The sequence below is a fragment of the Glycine max genome, chromosome 5 (assembly GCF_000004515.6).
Source record: "Glycine max cultivar Williams 82 chromosome 5, Glycine_max_v4.0, whole genome shotgun sequence".
In the NCBI taxonomy this organism is placed as follows: domain Eukaryota; kingdom Viridiplantae; phylum Streptophyta; class Magnoliopsida; order Fabales; family Fabaceae; genus Glycine; species Glycine max.
In genome coordinates, this window is record NC_038241.2 from 40808449 (window position 1) to 40824490 (window position 16042).

General features: G+C 27.5%; 1 protein-coding gene and 1 long non-coding RNA gene across 2 annotated transcripts; both read left to right on the forward strand.

Moving 5' to 3' along the window:
- Nucleotides 1-4555: 4555 nt before the first annotated feature.
- LOC100787428 (protein NRT1/ PTR FAMILY 1.2) lies at nucleotides 4556-7933 on the forward strand. The gene is made up of 4 exons (XM_003524350.5): nucleotides 4556-4842; nucleotides 4942-5159; nucleotides 5950-6488; nucleotides 6886-7933. Exons 1-4 carry the CDS (start codon nucleotides 4755-4757, stop codon nucleotides 7760-7762), a joined length of 1722 nt encoding a protein of 573 aa, XP_003524398.1. The 5' UTR covers nucleotides 4556-4754; the 3' UTR covers nucleotides 7763-7933.
- Nucleotides 7934-9461: 1528 nt separating this feature from the next.
- Nucleotides 9462-15702, forward strand: LOC106798871 (uncharacterized). The gene is made up of 5 exons (XR_003267155.2): nucleotides 9462-9651; nucleotides 10267-10816; nucleotides 13284-13395; nucleotides 14543-14719; nucleotides 15220-15702. It is a non-coding gene; the product is annotated as an uncharacterized lncRNA (long non-coding RNA).
- The last annotated feature ends 340 nt before the right edge of the window (nucleotides 15703-16042 follow it).

Here is a 16042-nt window from a genome sequence, read left to right on the forward strand (position 1 = left end):
TTTAATTTATGTGCACTAATCCACATTTATATACATCCATCACACATTCATACTAGAGAAAATCCATTTTGATGATTTTTTTTTATGTCAAAACATTCTTAGATATTTATATTTAAATTTAATGTATACAAAATGCATATGAATGATGTTTAATTAAATTTCTCATTATATCAAAATATTATTTTTTTTAAAATTGAAAAGTATAAATATTTATATTTTTTTAACCATTATATATGATATTTATGCATATTATGTTAATCCATATTTATATTTATGCATTATAAGATAACTATACTATGACTAATCAATTTAGGTAATCATTATTTTTTTATAATCATAGATTTCTAAAAGATAAGAGAATATTTCATTATATTCAAGCATGAAAAAAAATACCCAAAAAAATTTATTAGCTAAATCACAAGCCTTAATGGTAATATTTTTTTATGAAAGTAATAGTTATAAAAATAACTATAAGAGAAATATATTCAAATATATTCCTTTTATTGACCGAAAATTTCATATATACTCATAAAAAAATTCGTCACTTTATATATAGAAGCTGTGTTTCATGAAGTTTTGCCTCCAGGCATATTTACCTAGACATTTAATCATTGCCAAGAAAGAAAGAAATAACTAATAAAGTCTTTTTTTTTCTTCAAAACTCTTATATGTTCAAATACATAAAAAAATTTATTTTTGAAATAAGTATTGACCATTTTAAAAAATATATATAATTAATATTTATTTTGAAAATATTAAAAATTGTGTATTACTACATCCATTCTTATAAAAATATGAGCACTTACAAAATATATTGATTTCTAATTTTCTTTAATAATCCTGATTTATTGTGAATTATATTAGCTGAGATATCATCATTTTTATGAAGCTGAATGTATTTATTAAATTATTAACCATATGACTCTACCATAAATAAAAAAATAATATAACTCATATTTATTGGTTGAAAAAAATTATTATATTAACGAGCTATCATGTTTCTATGAGTAATAGTATTACATTTAATCAAATCATTACTTAAACCAATTAGTTATATAAATATATTTGGAATAAAATTTAACTTTATGACAATATAGAGTAAATTAATTTAACTATTTTTATTCATCGTGATAAATTAAGTATTTTTTTATATATAAAAATGAAAATATTATTATTAATTATTAATATAAATAATATTTAATTTAACCATTTGTATTAAAGAGTATTTAATTAATAGTAATACAAATTTTATGAGTAATAGTATTTGTTTCTTACTCACACACTTTACGAGGGTGAAGTGTAAAAATTAAAAATGTTCTTCTTATGTAATTATGCTACAGTGCTTCACCATTCCAGGATTACTCTAGATAAAAAAGGTCACACATTTATTAGATATTTTAATTTTAATAACGTGGCTATTGATTGTGTTTTTATCGTTAGTATATGTAAATTTTCAATGTGGAGGGATCAAAATGTTCTTTTCGTGTAATTTGACCGCAGCGCTCGTCAAATGCTCTAGAAAAATAAAAATTGTTTCAATAATGATATTTTATTACTTTAGTAATATGACACAGGGCCGTGTCTACCAATTCTAAGTCCTTAGGCAAATTTTATGTTGAGTATATTATAATATAATTTATGAATTTATTTTTTATAAAAAAATGTAATTTTAGTTTATTTATTTTTTAATTGAGAAATTTTATTCTCACTTTTTAAAAAAATATGATTTTAGTATCTATGTCTAAATTATTAATCATGTGACAATTTTTTTAAAAAAATATTTAATTACTAATAAGTTTAATTTATTAAAATAAATAATTTAAAAAGTACATAATCTTGAAATTAGTCGCGGAAATTAAAATCCTGAATGTTTTAAAGCTGGGAACAAAATTTCTCAAAGAAAAAAATAAAGATTAAAATCGTGAATTTTTAAAAAATGATAAATAAAATATCTCAATTAAAATTATTTATTAAAGACAATAAGAATAAAAAATTATATTTTATTCTTTTTAATTAAGATTTAATAATCTAAGTAATTTTAATATTTGATGTCATGACAATTCATTCCATCACTATCTTACAACATTTTTATATCAAATTAAATATAAAAAAAATTTAAAAAAATTTCTCTTGACAATTATAACAATATTTATGTATATACATATTTTAAAATTGTATAATTTCACTAATAAAGTAAATACGTGTAATATAGCAAAATTTATTATCAAATAAATTAAACAAAAAAATAATAAACCTATACGTAAAAACTAAAAAATCAACAACGACAAAAGTTTGAGGCGAAAGCCTACCGCCTCATTCGCCTTGCGGCAGCCACTGCTCTGATATGACATTTCATTTTGTTTTCATTAGTATAGAATTTTAGCCCACATATTATATATACGAATAAATAAATTGTATTATTAATTTTCAATAACATAAAAGATATATGAAAAATTATTCATATCTTAATTTCAAAGTAAATAAATATCAAATGATTCAGATATATAGAGTTTAATTAGTAGCTTTAATCAAAATTAATAATAAAAACACTTTAAATAAGATGACATTAAATATGTAAGAATGATAATAAAGACATAGAAAAATACCTTGAAAGGAATCGAAAATAACTATAAAGAATTTATTTTCCCTTAAATAATATATTAAGATATTAATATGCATAAGTTTAGGGGGAAAAATCTGGATCAGTAATTATCTCATATATAAATTGATTTTTTTAGAAACACCTAATCTTAAGATCCCCGGCCCCCAGGACTGCTTAAAAGGCAATTGGATAATAAAATTTGATAAAGCAGAATCTATCAAAATCAAATCATCAACTAGCAGGAAGGAAATACCATATTATAATTATAATTAAGATGAATGAGGATTCAAACTTCACTGCCGTTTTTTTGAGAAAAGGTGTTCTTTTGCATGTAATTTGGCCACACCACACCTAGTTTTCAGTTATTTATTTTAGGTTTAAATATATACTTTTTTTATTTAATATTTTTTATTTTTAGTTTTTCAAGTTAATTTTTCTAATCCTATTTCATGTAAGTTTATATTTTTTAAATTTTAATTCTTATAAAATATTTTTTTTATTTTTTTGTAAATTGATATATTTTTTTTTAAATTTCTATTCCTATAAACACAGATAACTTATAGGAACTATAAATAAAAATATTAGAATCTTATAAGAAATAAAATCAAAATACATAAAATTACAAGAAATGAAAATAAATAAATAAAAACTTAAAGAATATAAATTAAAAAATATCAACTTACAAGAATTAAATTTTAAAAAATAAACTTACAAAAATAAAAACCCTAAGTTACAAAAATTTAAAATATATTTAAGTTATTATTTTAAAAATAATTTTATACTCCTCATCCAAAGTTGATGAAGTTTAAAAGTTAAAGTGTTTCGAAAAAACTTGTTTTAGAAAGAGAAAAACAAAAACCGTTTGAAGAGGGTGACGTTTCTGCACTGCCTTATCTATCTTTGAACCGGTGTTGCAGAGGCGGTGGGCGGAGGTGGCCGGCGGTGACAGCGGACTGTAGTGACAACTGACAATATGCAGAGAGATTTTTGTGCGGTGAAGAATTTTTTTTTTTTTAACTTTTATGAATCAAACGACTTTTTTAATTTTTAAAAGAATAATCAAACGGGCCTAAGTTAAATGGAATCCAACATTTTAAAGTTCAAGTTTAGGTTAAAAAATGATATTTAAGCTTCAAACGAGTTAAATTTGAAATTTAGGTCTGATTTATTAGAATGTACAAATTTGAAATTTAACGTATTTAATTTATTTATAATTGTATTTTTTTTATTTATTAAATATATTCTTGAAATATTTTTTAAGTTTATTAATTATGTATTTAATATATATTTTCATGTTAAATATAAAAGGAAAGTGTAAAATAAAAGAATATTAGAATATAAAATTAATGTAATGATAATATTTTAAGGACAAAATTACCATTTATCTAATTTTTAATCAAATGGACAGTTAAAAAAAAAAAAAGAAGACAGTTCACCGGCCAATACTTGGAATGACATAAATTAATTTTGTTTTCCTTCACTTTGGAGTTTGTGAATATTCGTAATTGGACACTTAATCATAATTTGAAGCGAGTTGAAGGGAGACGGCAGATATCGATATAAGACTAATTAGATGTGCCAAAATCCATTATTTATATCTATTAAGTTCTCGAAACGGTGGGAGTTAAAACTGATGTTAGTTAGTTAAGAAAAACTTGCTTAATTTGGAACTTCATGCAGATTCACACGCACAAGCATTGCCATTTTGATCCCTTGAGCAAACTAATTAACAACGCGAAAAGCTCAAGAAACACACACCTCAAAAAAGGAAATTAGGAGATAAGGACCAACGCCGTAAATGTAATGTGCTTTGCATGAGGAATGCGTAGTTACTTGGTCTTCCATTATCCTACAAATTGGTAAGGAAAAAAGAATGAATATATGCAAGTATTTTATTTATGATATAGGGTGTCATTTCTTCGTAGTTTTTATGACGATAATTAAATGGTTCAATTACTGAGATGCGACAATAAATTAGATAATAACGAGGTCTAGCTGCACCGAAATTTAACACAGGAGGAAAGATAGATAGTGTGTGGAAACAAGAGGTTTTGTCCATGTCTGTGTATAAAACAAAGCTCTTGTATTGTACTAGTAACTAGCTTCAATTATACTTTGTGTGCAATCTTTTCATGTGTATCACAAAAGAAAAATGGAGATGTCGTCGATGGAACAAAAGAAAGCTACCGAACTGGTTGAAAGGAAAAAGGGTGGTTACAGAACCATTCCCTTTATCATAGGTGATGATTCTTTAATTTCTTTGCATATATCATCAAATATATATATATATATCATCAGAAGTTCTAACCAGGTTGTGATTTTTATTCTGCTTGGTCTAGCAAACGAGACCTTTGAAAAGGTTGCAAATGTGGGACTCCATGTGAACATGATTTTGTACCTGCTACAAGAGTATCATTTTGACCCTGCAACAGGAGCTATTATAATATTCCTGTGGAACGCCTTGTCCAATTTTTTCCCCATCTTTGGTGCTTTTCTTTCTGATTCTTGGCTTGGACGATTTCGTGTTATTGCTCTCGGAATAGTCATCGACCTTGTTGTAAGCCAATACTACTATTCCTACAACTCCTTATTGTGCATGTTGAACAACTTATTTGCAGTTTAACTACGTAGGTTTATCTTAATTATAACATAAGCAAAGTTAAAAAAAAAAAACTTATAATATGTTCATAAATTATTTTGTTGACGGATTCAATTCATCTCAAGTAATAAAGTTAAAACAAAAGTTCCATTATCGAATTTAAATTGACTTTATTTATTTTTAGGTAGATGAATAAAAAATTAAAGAAAATTGAATTGAAAAAATTATGAGAAAAACAATAATTTAAATTGACAGAAAATTAAATCAAATAAAAAGAGAAATTAAACAAGAATTTAAATTAATTAATTAAAAATAAAAAGAAAAAAAAACAATTATAAAAGTTAAATTTAGAAGATGAAAATATTGAAAACTTAATCTATTAAAGCTACTCCTTGATATGTAATATTAATGATTTTTCTCTGTTAATAATTATTCCAATTTATATATATATTTATTAATATACTCTAACTTTGAATTAGTCTGATTTTTTTAATTATTCTTGATTTCTTGTATTTTATTCTACTCATTAAGTATCATAAATTCATCATTTTTAATATTCTCTATACAAAAATTTAAATAATGTTAATTTAACAATTATTTGCTAAAAAAAAAGAATTAGAAAAGAAAAAATTATAAATTTTTATATAATTTAACCCCAAAATATATTCGATTATTATATTTTTAACTTATTTCAATAAATTTTCTAGGATGACTTACCAAAATAACTTACAACTTATCTTCATTACAGGGCTTAGTTGTGTTGTGGCTCACTGCTATTTTTAGGCATGCAAGACCTCAATGTGATGTAGAACCTTGTGCGAATCCTACAACACTGCAACTCCTGTTTCTTTTCTCTTCCCTTGCTCTCATGGCTCTTGGAGCTGGTGGCATTAGGCCATGTACCTTAGCCTTTACTGCTGATCAAATCAACAACCCTGAAAACCCACATAATGAGAGGACCATGAAGAGCTTATTCAATTGGTACTATGCTTCGGTTGGCATTTCAGTAACTGTTTCAATGACATTTATAGTGTACATTCAAGTTAAAGCAGGGTGGGTTGTGGGTTTTGGTATCCCTGTGGCGCTTATGACATTTTCTGCTATCATGTTTTTCTTGGGTTCTTGCTTATATAAGAAAGTGAAGCCAAACAAGAGCTTGCTCACTAGCTTAGCTCAAGTGATTGTAGCAGCCTGGAAAAACAGACACTTACCCATGTCTCCCAAGAACTCTGACATTTGGTATTTCCATAATGGCTCTAACCTTGTTCAACCTACAGGGAAAGCAAGGTATGTAGTACGTAACAATTTGTTTGTTAATATGATCCAGTTACAAATTATTCTATGTATGCTATGCATGCATGTTAATTAGGTTTGATGATAATTATCTTAAAGTGATGTCAAAAATAATTTTTAATTAGTTGATAGTATACATTTTTTTTACATTAATGGTGTATTCCTATTAAAAAATTTAAAATCTCGAGATTTTTGTATTATTAGAGACAAATGTTAAGCACTAATGTTTTTTTAAATGAAATTGGATTCATTTCTAAATAGATAAAAAAAAGACACAAATTTGCAAATAACATGTCATGATCCGTTCCCCCATTTTGTAGTGTTAAATTATTAATTACACAACTTATTTTGTGTAACATATTAATAAATTTTTGAGATTCTCCCTTGTTAGGTTCTTGAACAAGGCTTGCATGATGAAGAATAGAGAGAAAGATTTGGACAGTGGTGAGATGCCAATTGACCCATGGAGTCTGTGTACAGTAAGACAAGTGGAGGAGTTAAAAGCCATAATTAAAGTCCTTCCCATTTGGTCCACCGGCATCATACTTGCTACTAGCATAAGCCAACAATCATTTTCTATTGTCCAAGCTCAAACCATGAACAGAGTGGTGTTCCATATGACCATCCCACCCACCAATTTCGCTGCATTCATAATCCTCACTTTGACCATATGGGTGGTTGTGTATGATCGCATTCTAGTTCCCTTATTTCCTAAGGAGCGAGTACTCACCGTTAAGCAACGAATGGGAATTGGGCTATTGATCTCATGCCTGGCCACTCTAGTAGCAGCATTGGTAGAAAGGAAGAGAAGAAATGAAGCAATAAAGGAAGGGTTTATAGATAACCCCAAAGGAGTGGTGAACATGTCAGCTATGTGGTTAGTGCCCCAGTACTGCTTGTATGGTTTAGCTGAGGGTTTGAATATCATCGGACAAATAGAGTTCTATTACTCTCAATTTCCTAAGACAATGTCAAGCATTGCTGTTTCTCTATGTGCCCTTGGTATTGGGATGGGAAACGTCTTGGGAAGCCTTATTGTCAAGGTTGTGAAAGATGGGACCAAGAGAGGAGGAGAAGCTAGTTGGTTAGCATCAAATATCAATAGAGGGCACTATGATTACTACTATGCCCTCCTTTTCATTCTGAATTTGGTTAATTTGTTATGCTTCTTCATATGGAGTCGGATTTATGGGAGTACTTGTGATATAAAAAATTGGGAGGAAGAGGTTGACACGAGAGTATTAGAGAAAGAGTTGGACACAAAATGAAGGGGGAAAAAGAATTAAGAGAAACTAATGGATTATCTTGTATATTTTGCCAGTACTTAGGAACCGTGAAATACATGAGTATTTAGATTATTTAAATACATCTTTTATTTTTGCAAAAATTATAAATTCAACAGTTAAAGATGAATAAAATATGTTTTTGTCCCTCTAAAATTTTTAAAGTTGAGTTTTGATACTTTTACATATATGATTTAAGAGTTTTATAACATACTATGCATTATGGTGGTATAAAATATTTTATGCTATTAACCAATAAAAAATTCTTATTGATATGATTATTAAGGTTATTATTATTTAAAATAATTATTATAAAAACTATCAAACTGATCACGTATGATTATTTATAGATATTAAATGATGATGTAAGATTATTTTACATTATTAATGTATAAGTTATTTTCTTCTGACTGAAAATAAATTTTTACTAATATTTTATATGTATATAAGATTTAATTATTCTTTTAATTCTTACTGGTACAACAATTTTTATTTTTATTTTTTATAGTTTAAAATATTTCATTTTAGTCTTAAAGTTACAATATTTTAACCCCTCTTTTTATTATGGTTGTTTAGAGTTGCCTAACGCTATTACATTCATATTTTTTAAAATCCCTACAAAAATTAATTTGTCTAAATTTTTTTGACAGTTTTCATCGTCTACTTTAGTTTTGTAGCAATTTTAAGGAATTTAGATATAATGGTGTTAGACGATTTTAGATAATGAAGATCAAAATGATTAAAAACTATAACTATATATAAGGATAAAAATGAGATGAATGATAGGAACTAAAAGAAAAGGTTGTTATAACTATAGTTATCCTCATCAAATTTTCATTTTCATAATTCATTTTTTTTTCTTTCGTTTTTTTAATCTCTCAATCAATTATTTACTTTAAAAAATAATTATAACTAATTCACATCTAATTTATACATACTACTTCTTAACTTATTTTTAAAGTAGAGAAAAGTTATCAAAATTACGTTCCTTTGAATGAAATTGATAAGATTAAATCTTTTAAGGAAAATCTCAAGTTCTTTGTAAAAGAAAAATAAATAAATTGAAAAAGATATTTCACTAAAATAGTCATCTTAAAATTACAAAGTACTTTAATTAAGATCAATAAAATTCGAAAGGTGTGAAAGAATTTTTTTTATACTTGTATGTGAATTAAATTTCTGGCAAGTAATCTTTTTGTACGTGTAACTTCTGCTTCCACCAATATAACGGGCGATTCTTCTAAGAAAACAAGAAATAGGTTTGATACGGCATGTACGTGACTTGGAATCTAATTAACTAGGAGATGCAAAATAGAGTACATGAAGCTTTCGTTACACCGAGGGGACCAAATTTAACTTCCATTTATTTATAAATTTAAAAAATCATTTTCCAAACATCTTATGTAAAACGATTCAATTCAAATTAACTTTAAAACATATTTCAATATTTAAAATCAATTTCGTTAAAATTACTTTTATCAAATCAAAAGGACAGTTAAGAACTAAAGCCAGTTCACCGATACTTGAAATGACATAAATTATCTTTTCCCTCACCCTTTTGATCCGTCGTTGGACACTAACCTAAGCTTTTCGTTCCACCGAGTCACATATTTAATACATCGTAATCTCTCACTTAAAGCTGGTTAAAGGTGGATGATGACAGATACCGATTTAAGACCAATTAGATAGTTTCTGAAATCCTTTAATTTATATAGATAGTAAGTTCTCACAGCCATGCATGGGAGTTAAAACTGAAGTTAATTAGTTAAGAAACTTGGAATCTTGCTTTGGAACTTTATACAGCGCGCCCAGAAAAGTATCCTAGTTTGTTGGGAGTGTGACAAGCTTCTTATGTAATTTCAGCGCTGAAATTGGTAAGGAAAGGAAATAATATGCAAGAATTTATTTATGTTATAGGATGCCATTTCGTGTAGTTCATATGACAATAATTAAAGGGTTTAATATGTGGTTAATTAAATGACTCACCTTTAGTTAAATGACTCTCACCTTTAGATGATAATTAAATGTCAAGAAAATAATTTTTTAATTATAATTAATATTTGCTTATAGAAACACCAAAAATTAATTTTAAACAACCCCAGACACCTAGATATATTCTAATTTATTAATTAATTTTTTAGATCTATCACCCCAACAGTTGTTGGATCACCATAGTGGTTATGTAAATTTTACGCTAAAAAAATTCAATCCTATGCATGGAGTGTGTTAGACATGCCATGTAGACTAATAATGTGATCATCTTGTGAATTAGGTCTTGGGACCGGTTAAACTCAAATCCAAATAGTAAAAAAAAAAACTTCCTAAGATAGCTTAAGAAAACATCTTATAGCTTATATGAAAACGATTTGATTTGATTTTCTCTTAAATTATAGGAATAACTTATACACCGTGCGCTTATGTGATAAACACTTCATTAACCACTTTACCAAACAGGCTTTCTTAAATGTCGGTTTTTATCTTCATTATAGGGCATAGTTGTGTTGTGGCTCTCTGCGATTGTTAGGCATCCAAGGCCTCAGTGTGATGTAGAACCTTGTGCAAATCCAACAGTACTGCAACGATCCTGTTTCTTTTCTCTTCCCTTGCTCAAATGGCTCTTGGAGCTGGTGGCATTAGGGCATGTACCTTAGCCTTTACTGCTGATCAAATCAACAACCATGAAACCCCACAAAATGAGAGGACCATGAAGAGCTTCTTCAATTGGTATTATGTTTCGGTTGGCGTTTCAGTAACGATTTCAGTGGACATTTATAGTGTACATTCAAGTTAAAGCAGGGTGGGTTGTGGGTTGTGGGTTTTGGGATTCCTGTGGGGCTTATGTTGTTTTCTGCCGTCATGTTTTTCCTTGGGTTCTTCCTTATATGTCAAAGTGAAATCAAACAAGAGCTTGCTCACTGGTTCCGCCCAAGTGATTGTTGCATCCTGGAAAAACAGATACTTACACCTACCTCGTCAGAACTCTGACATTTGGTATTTCCACAATGGCTCTAATCTTGTTCAACCAACAAACAAAGTAAGGTAGGTACCAATTTGTTGTGCCACAAATTTCATACGACAAGCTCTCATGTAATCTGTGTCCATGTTTCTTTGAGTAGAGATTAAATAAGAAAGCCCTGTAAAAATTAAAGTGGACACTATGACCCAAATTAATTTGCTGTTAAAAAAGGTTAGCCAATCAAAATATAAAGTCTTTTAAAAAAATAAAAATTATGGGCTATATTAATTCTTATTGAAGACTAAAATGTTGAGTTTTAGGACTAAGTTCTCTGTTTGGATAACTTTTTTTATAATTACTCGTAAAAGAAGAAAATAAAATAGACCGAGTTTCTCATATAAGCTAATATCAATTTAAGCACTTAAGTTTTATAAAAGGTTTTTTTTTCATTAACTTCTCTAAAAACTAAAGTACATTGATTGATTTTATCTTATGTGACGTCAATGCATTTTACCTTGTTAATTATTTTCTTCTTTTATATATAAGTATTTATTTATTAAGAAATTTATAAACATGACCTTAATATGATTTATATATTAATTTTACCTCAATGCATTATATCTCTATACTTTTTTCTCTTCCTTTTCTTTCTTTGGGAGTTTAAAAGTATGTTGTCAAGGATGGACCTATAGGTAGCTACCTTGTGGACTTGGGGGATTTGGTACCCAATTTATTTTAATTTTAATATATATATATATATATATATATATATATATATATATATATATATTATAAAGTAATTAATTATTTCATTTGAGTTAAATAGTAACATTTTAGTGTTATTTTTTCTTCTTTTTTTTTTTTATAAAAAAATGCTTTTTCTATAGTTTTATTATAAAGATAATTATTCTTATCTTTTTAGAAAAATATTATATTTTTCTTACATAGTCTTTTGTAGAGATAATTGTATTTTTTTTCTCTCTTTCTTTGCAAAATATTTGAATATCATTTATTTTAAATAGTATTTTTCTTTTATCATATGTGTACATACCAAAATGTGGAGTTGATTGACTTTAAAGGAGACGTAGTCTGCATAGATTTCACGATTTCATACATTGAAGGGTAAGTATCCTCTCCTCTATTAGGAGAACATAAGGAGAGACTTACAAAATAAAGGACTTCGAACTCAAGTAAGCATGTGAATGAGTTGAGAATAAAATAAAAAAAATGTGAGATAGAATATGGTATTTATAACGTGGAATAGGAACTTCGAGTCCTTAATAGTAGGAAATAGTGGTATAACAACTCTTGTAAATAATTCATTATTCATAAATAATAATTAATAGATAATTCATAACTTGTAAATAATAACTTGTAGATAATTAATCACTTGTAGATAATTCAATGAATTGTAGATAATTCATCACTTATAGATAATTCATTGTTAATAGATAAGTAGGTACCTGTAACTTGATTAAAAGAAAAGTATTATCATTGAGATTCAAATATTAAAGTATTTGATTTAATGATAACATGTCGTTAGTAGCTGGACTGTCAAGGATGGTGTGTCCGTGTTCCTGTAGGACTAGCTAACATGGAGAGCTAACATACATATTGGAAGGTCAGGTCATTTGCCACGTTAATTTTATAAATCCTGAATAATACAATATGTTATTGTTATTTTAAAAACTATAAATAATTATATTTTTAAGACTTTATTAGTTTTTCCCCGTATTATAAATTATGTAAGAATTAAAAGTTATTTATTAACATTAGTCAATGAAGTAAACTTAATTAATTACGAAAACCAAACATTGGCTTAACGATATAAAGTTTGAGATGCACTAGTAAATATTCTCTATTTCCAATCAATTCTTTGAATATATTTTTTCTTTTTGTCTATAATTTTTTTTTCTGGTATTGCTTATGAAGCTCCAACATGTTTTTAGCCTTGAGTGCATAGACTCAAACACATCGTTGAGTAAATCTTGAAGAAGCAAACCAAATACCGAGTTGTATTAAAGATATCTCGGAATTTATTTTTAGGACAATGACTATTGTCACAGTATGACATTTTTCTTCTTTTAGTCTTTAACAATCTAAAAGGATGCTTTTCTTTATTGATTTTTGGCCACTATTGTTTCGTGAGTAACATAATTCATTCTAAATTAATAAAATTTTAGATCACAATTAATATGAATTTTTGCTAAAACATTATTATTAATGTATATATGAATATTTTTATTATAAATTCATGATTTTTTTAGCACGTGAAATCAATGATTGACATTTATAACGTTAGGTCTTTAAAAAAAATGTTCATGAATTTGTCCTCTGTTTAGATATATTTTCAATTAACATTTTGATAAATTACTAACTTAATTAATATTTTGGAACATATAAATATTACATATATGAAATTTGATGTGTATATGAATCTTAATTTTTATAGTTACTTCTAAAATTTTTGTTTAGCTCTCTATCTTTAATTTGTATGTGGTTATCCATGTATCATTTTCCTAATTAATTATTTGGTTTTTTCCTGCTTAGGTTCTTGAACAAAGCTTGCATAATCAAGAACGGAGAGAAAGATTTGGACTCGGATGCCCATTGATCCATGGAGTTTGTGTACAGTGAGACAAGTAGAGGAGTTGAAAGCCATGTAAGTTCTTTTCTTATTTGAGATACTCATACTTAGGATGTATTTAGTAGAAAGTTTTGAATTTCAGTGTCTCGGGGTATAAGGATTGGTATCCGATATGTATTGTTCCTTTGCTTTCTACTCCTTTTATAAGTTTAAGGTAGTTTAATTTTAACACGACATTAAGTGTGAGTTGGCATTAAGCGAAGAGACATGTTGGATTTGTTGTTTCGGTCTTTAACTTTTTCTTCAAGATTTTTTTCTTCACGTAAAATTTTCTTTTTTTGATTCCTCCTGATAAAAAATTATAATAATATTATTATTTTTATTATTTCATTAAAAATAATATAAAAGTTTTAGACAAAATTAATTATCAAATTAACTTAAATTTGACTGTTATCAGTAACTCCTATGTTGAATCTTATAGAGGTGCTTAACTCCTTTTTCTTTTGAGAATCTATTCTTAATATAAATTACCATTGGAGTAAAACTTAAAATGGAGTAAAACTTAAAATAGGTAACAGTCCATCTACAAGCATCGGTTCTTACTTGTCAACCTTAATGTGGAACCATTTTGTCAGCTTTTTAATTTTTTTTATACACTTTTTGAGTTGCATCAGTTCAGTTAATAAATAAAAGATTTAATTATTTATTTATTTCTTATAATTTTTAAATTTATTTTTTTAATTTCTATAATTAATAAGTATATTTTTTAGTCCCTAAAGTTTATATTTTAATTCTTAAGAGGTCTTTGTCATTAAATTTTTTTAACTCTATTAGTTAAAAAAATTTAATGTTGAAACTTTTTAAGAATTAAAATATAAATTTTCAGGGACTAAAAAGTCTACTTATTAGCTATAAGGATTAAAAAAAATAAAAATTATAAAAATTAAATGAGTAATTAAATCTAAATAAAATTATTGCTAAATAAGAACATGGAGTTATTGGTGGCTCTTTTGGTAGATTTTTTTAGAAATAATGGGTTATAGAGATTGGGTGCTTAGGCTGGAAAAGATACAAATAACTTGTGTGAATAAGTGGAATCCACTTAAGAACTCCAAAGAGAAATACTAAATTGGAAATGGCCTAAAGTCTCAATTAAATTGCTTACCCAAAGGGCACTTACTTGAATTTCTTAATTACATGTCAGTTTTTATCTTCATCGCAGGGTGGGCTGTGAGTTGCGGGATTTCTATGGGGATTGTGTGATTGTCTGCTATAATGTTTTTTTGTGCCAGCCTGGAAAAACAGACACTTACCCCTGCCTCCCAAGAACTCTGACATTTGGCATTTTCGCAATGGCTCTAATCTTGTTCAACCAACAGACAAAGTAAGCTTACTTAAGGTATGTATTAATTTTTCATATAATTCATATGATAGACTCTCATGTAACACTTGTGTATGTGCTTCTTTCTTTGCATAGAGATTAAATATATATAGGCATGATAAAGGATAGAGTAAACACTAAACGACCAAATCTATTGTTAAAAAATGTTAATCCTTAAACATAAAAATCCCACTTTAATCTTTAAAAACAATCAAATATTGGCTATATTAGTCCTTTTAAAAAACTAAAGTGTACCATGTTTTATATGACTAACATTTATAATTTTTAGAAACTAAATAAAATAAGATTTATGTAGTATTGGAGATTAATGTGTCTTGCACTAATTTTTTTCGAGAAGAAATTTAGGTATATTGCTAAATTAGTAAGAAGAAATAGACACAAAATTTGAAAATCGTGTACAATTATCTGGTCCCGGTCCTGTAATATCAAATTATAAATTAGAGGAATTATTTTGAGCATGTTAATTAATTCAATATTTCATTGATCTCCCTTCTTAGGTTCTTGAACAAAGCTTGCATAATCAAGAATAGAGAAAAAGATTTGGCCTACGATGGGAGACCCATTGACCCATGGAGTCAGTGTACAGTGAGACAAGTAGAGGAGTTGAAAGCCATAATCAGAGTCCTTCCTATTTGGTCCACTGGCATCATACTTGCGACTACTGTAAGCCAACAATCATTTTTCATAGTCCAAACAGGTACCATGGACAGGATGGTGTTCGGTATAGATATCCCAGCCACTAGTTTCACTTTATTCATAATGCTCACTTTGACCATATGGGTGATTGCATGTGCTATGATCTCATTCTAGTTCCCTTTTGGCCTAAGGAACGAATATTCACTGTTAAGCAACGAATGGGAATTGGGCTACTGATCTCATGTTTTGCCATTATAGTGGTCAACATGTCAGTTATGGTGGCTGTTGAAATACAAGTATATGAGATAAAATTTCATATCAAATACAAATAAAAAAATTAAATATATTTTCTTAACTCTTCTTAATTCTCGAATATGATTTGACACAACGTTTTACTTTCATTGGACAACTAGAGTTTTTGTACTCTCAATTTCCTAAAGTAATGTCCAGTGTTGCTGTTTCCATATTTACCCTTAGCCTTGGGGTGGGAAACTTGGTGGGAAGCCTCATTATCAAGGTTGTGAAAGATGGGAGGAGTTGGTTGGCTAGCATCAAATATCAATAAAGGGCACTATGATTACTACTACGGGCTCCTCTTCATTCTAAATTTGGTTAATTTGCTATGCTTCGTTGTATGGAGTAGGGCTTATGGGAGTACTCAGGATATAAAAAATTGGGATGAAG

Excerpts from the sequence above, each read along its gene's own strand:
- LOC100787428 (XM_003524350.5), top strand. The coding sequence starts at position 4,755 with ATGGAGATGTCGTCGATGGAACAAAAGAAAGCTACCGAACTGGTTGAA. Across the intron at positions 4,843-4,941 it reads AACCATTCCCTTTATCATAG|CAAACGAGACCTTTGAAAAG; the intron begins GTGATGATTCTT and ends TGCTTGGTCTAG. Across the intron at positions 5,160-5,949 it reads GAATAGTCATCGACCTTGTT|GGCTTAGTTGTGTTGTGGCT; the intron begins GTAAGCCAATAC and ends TCTTCATTACAG.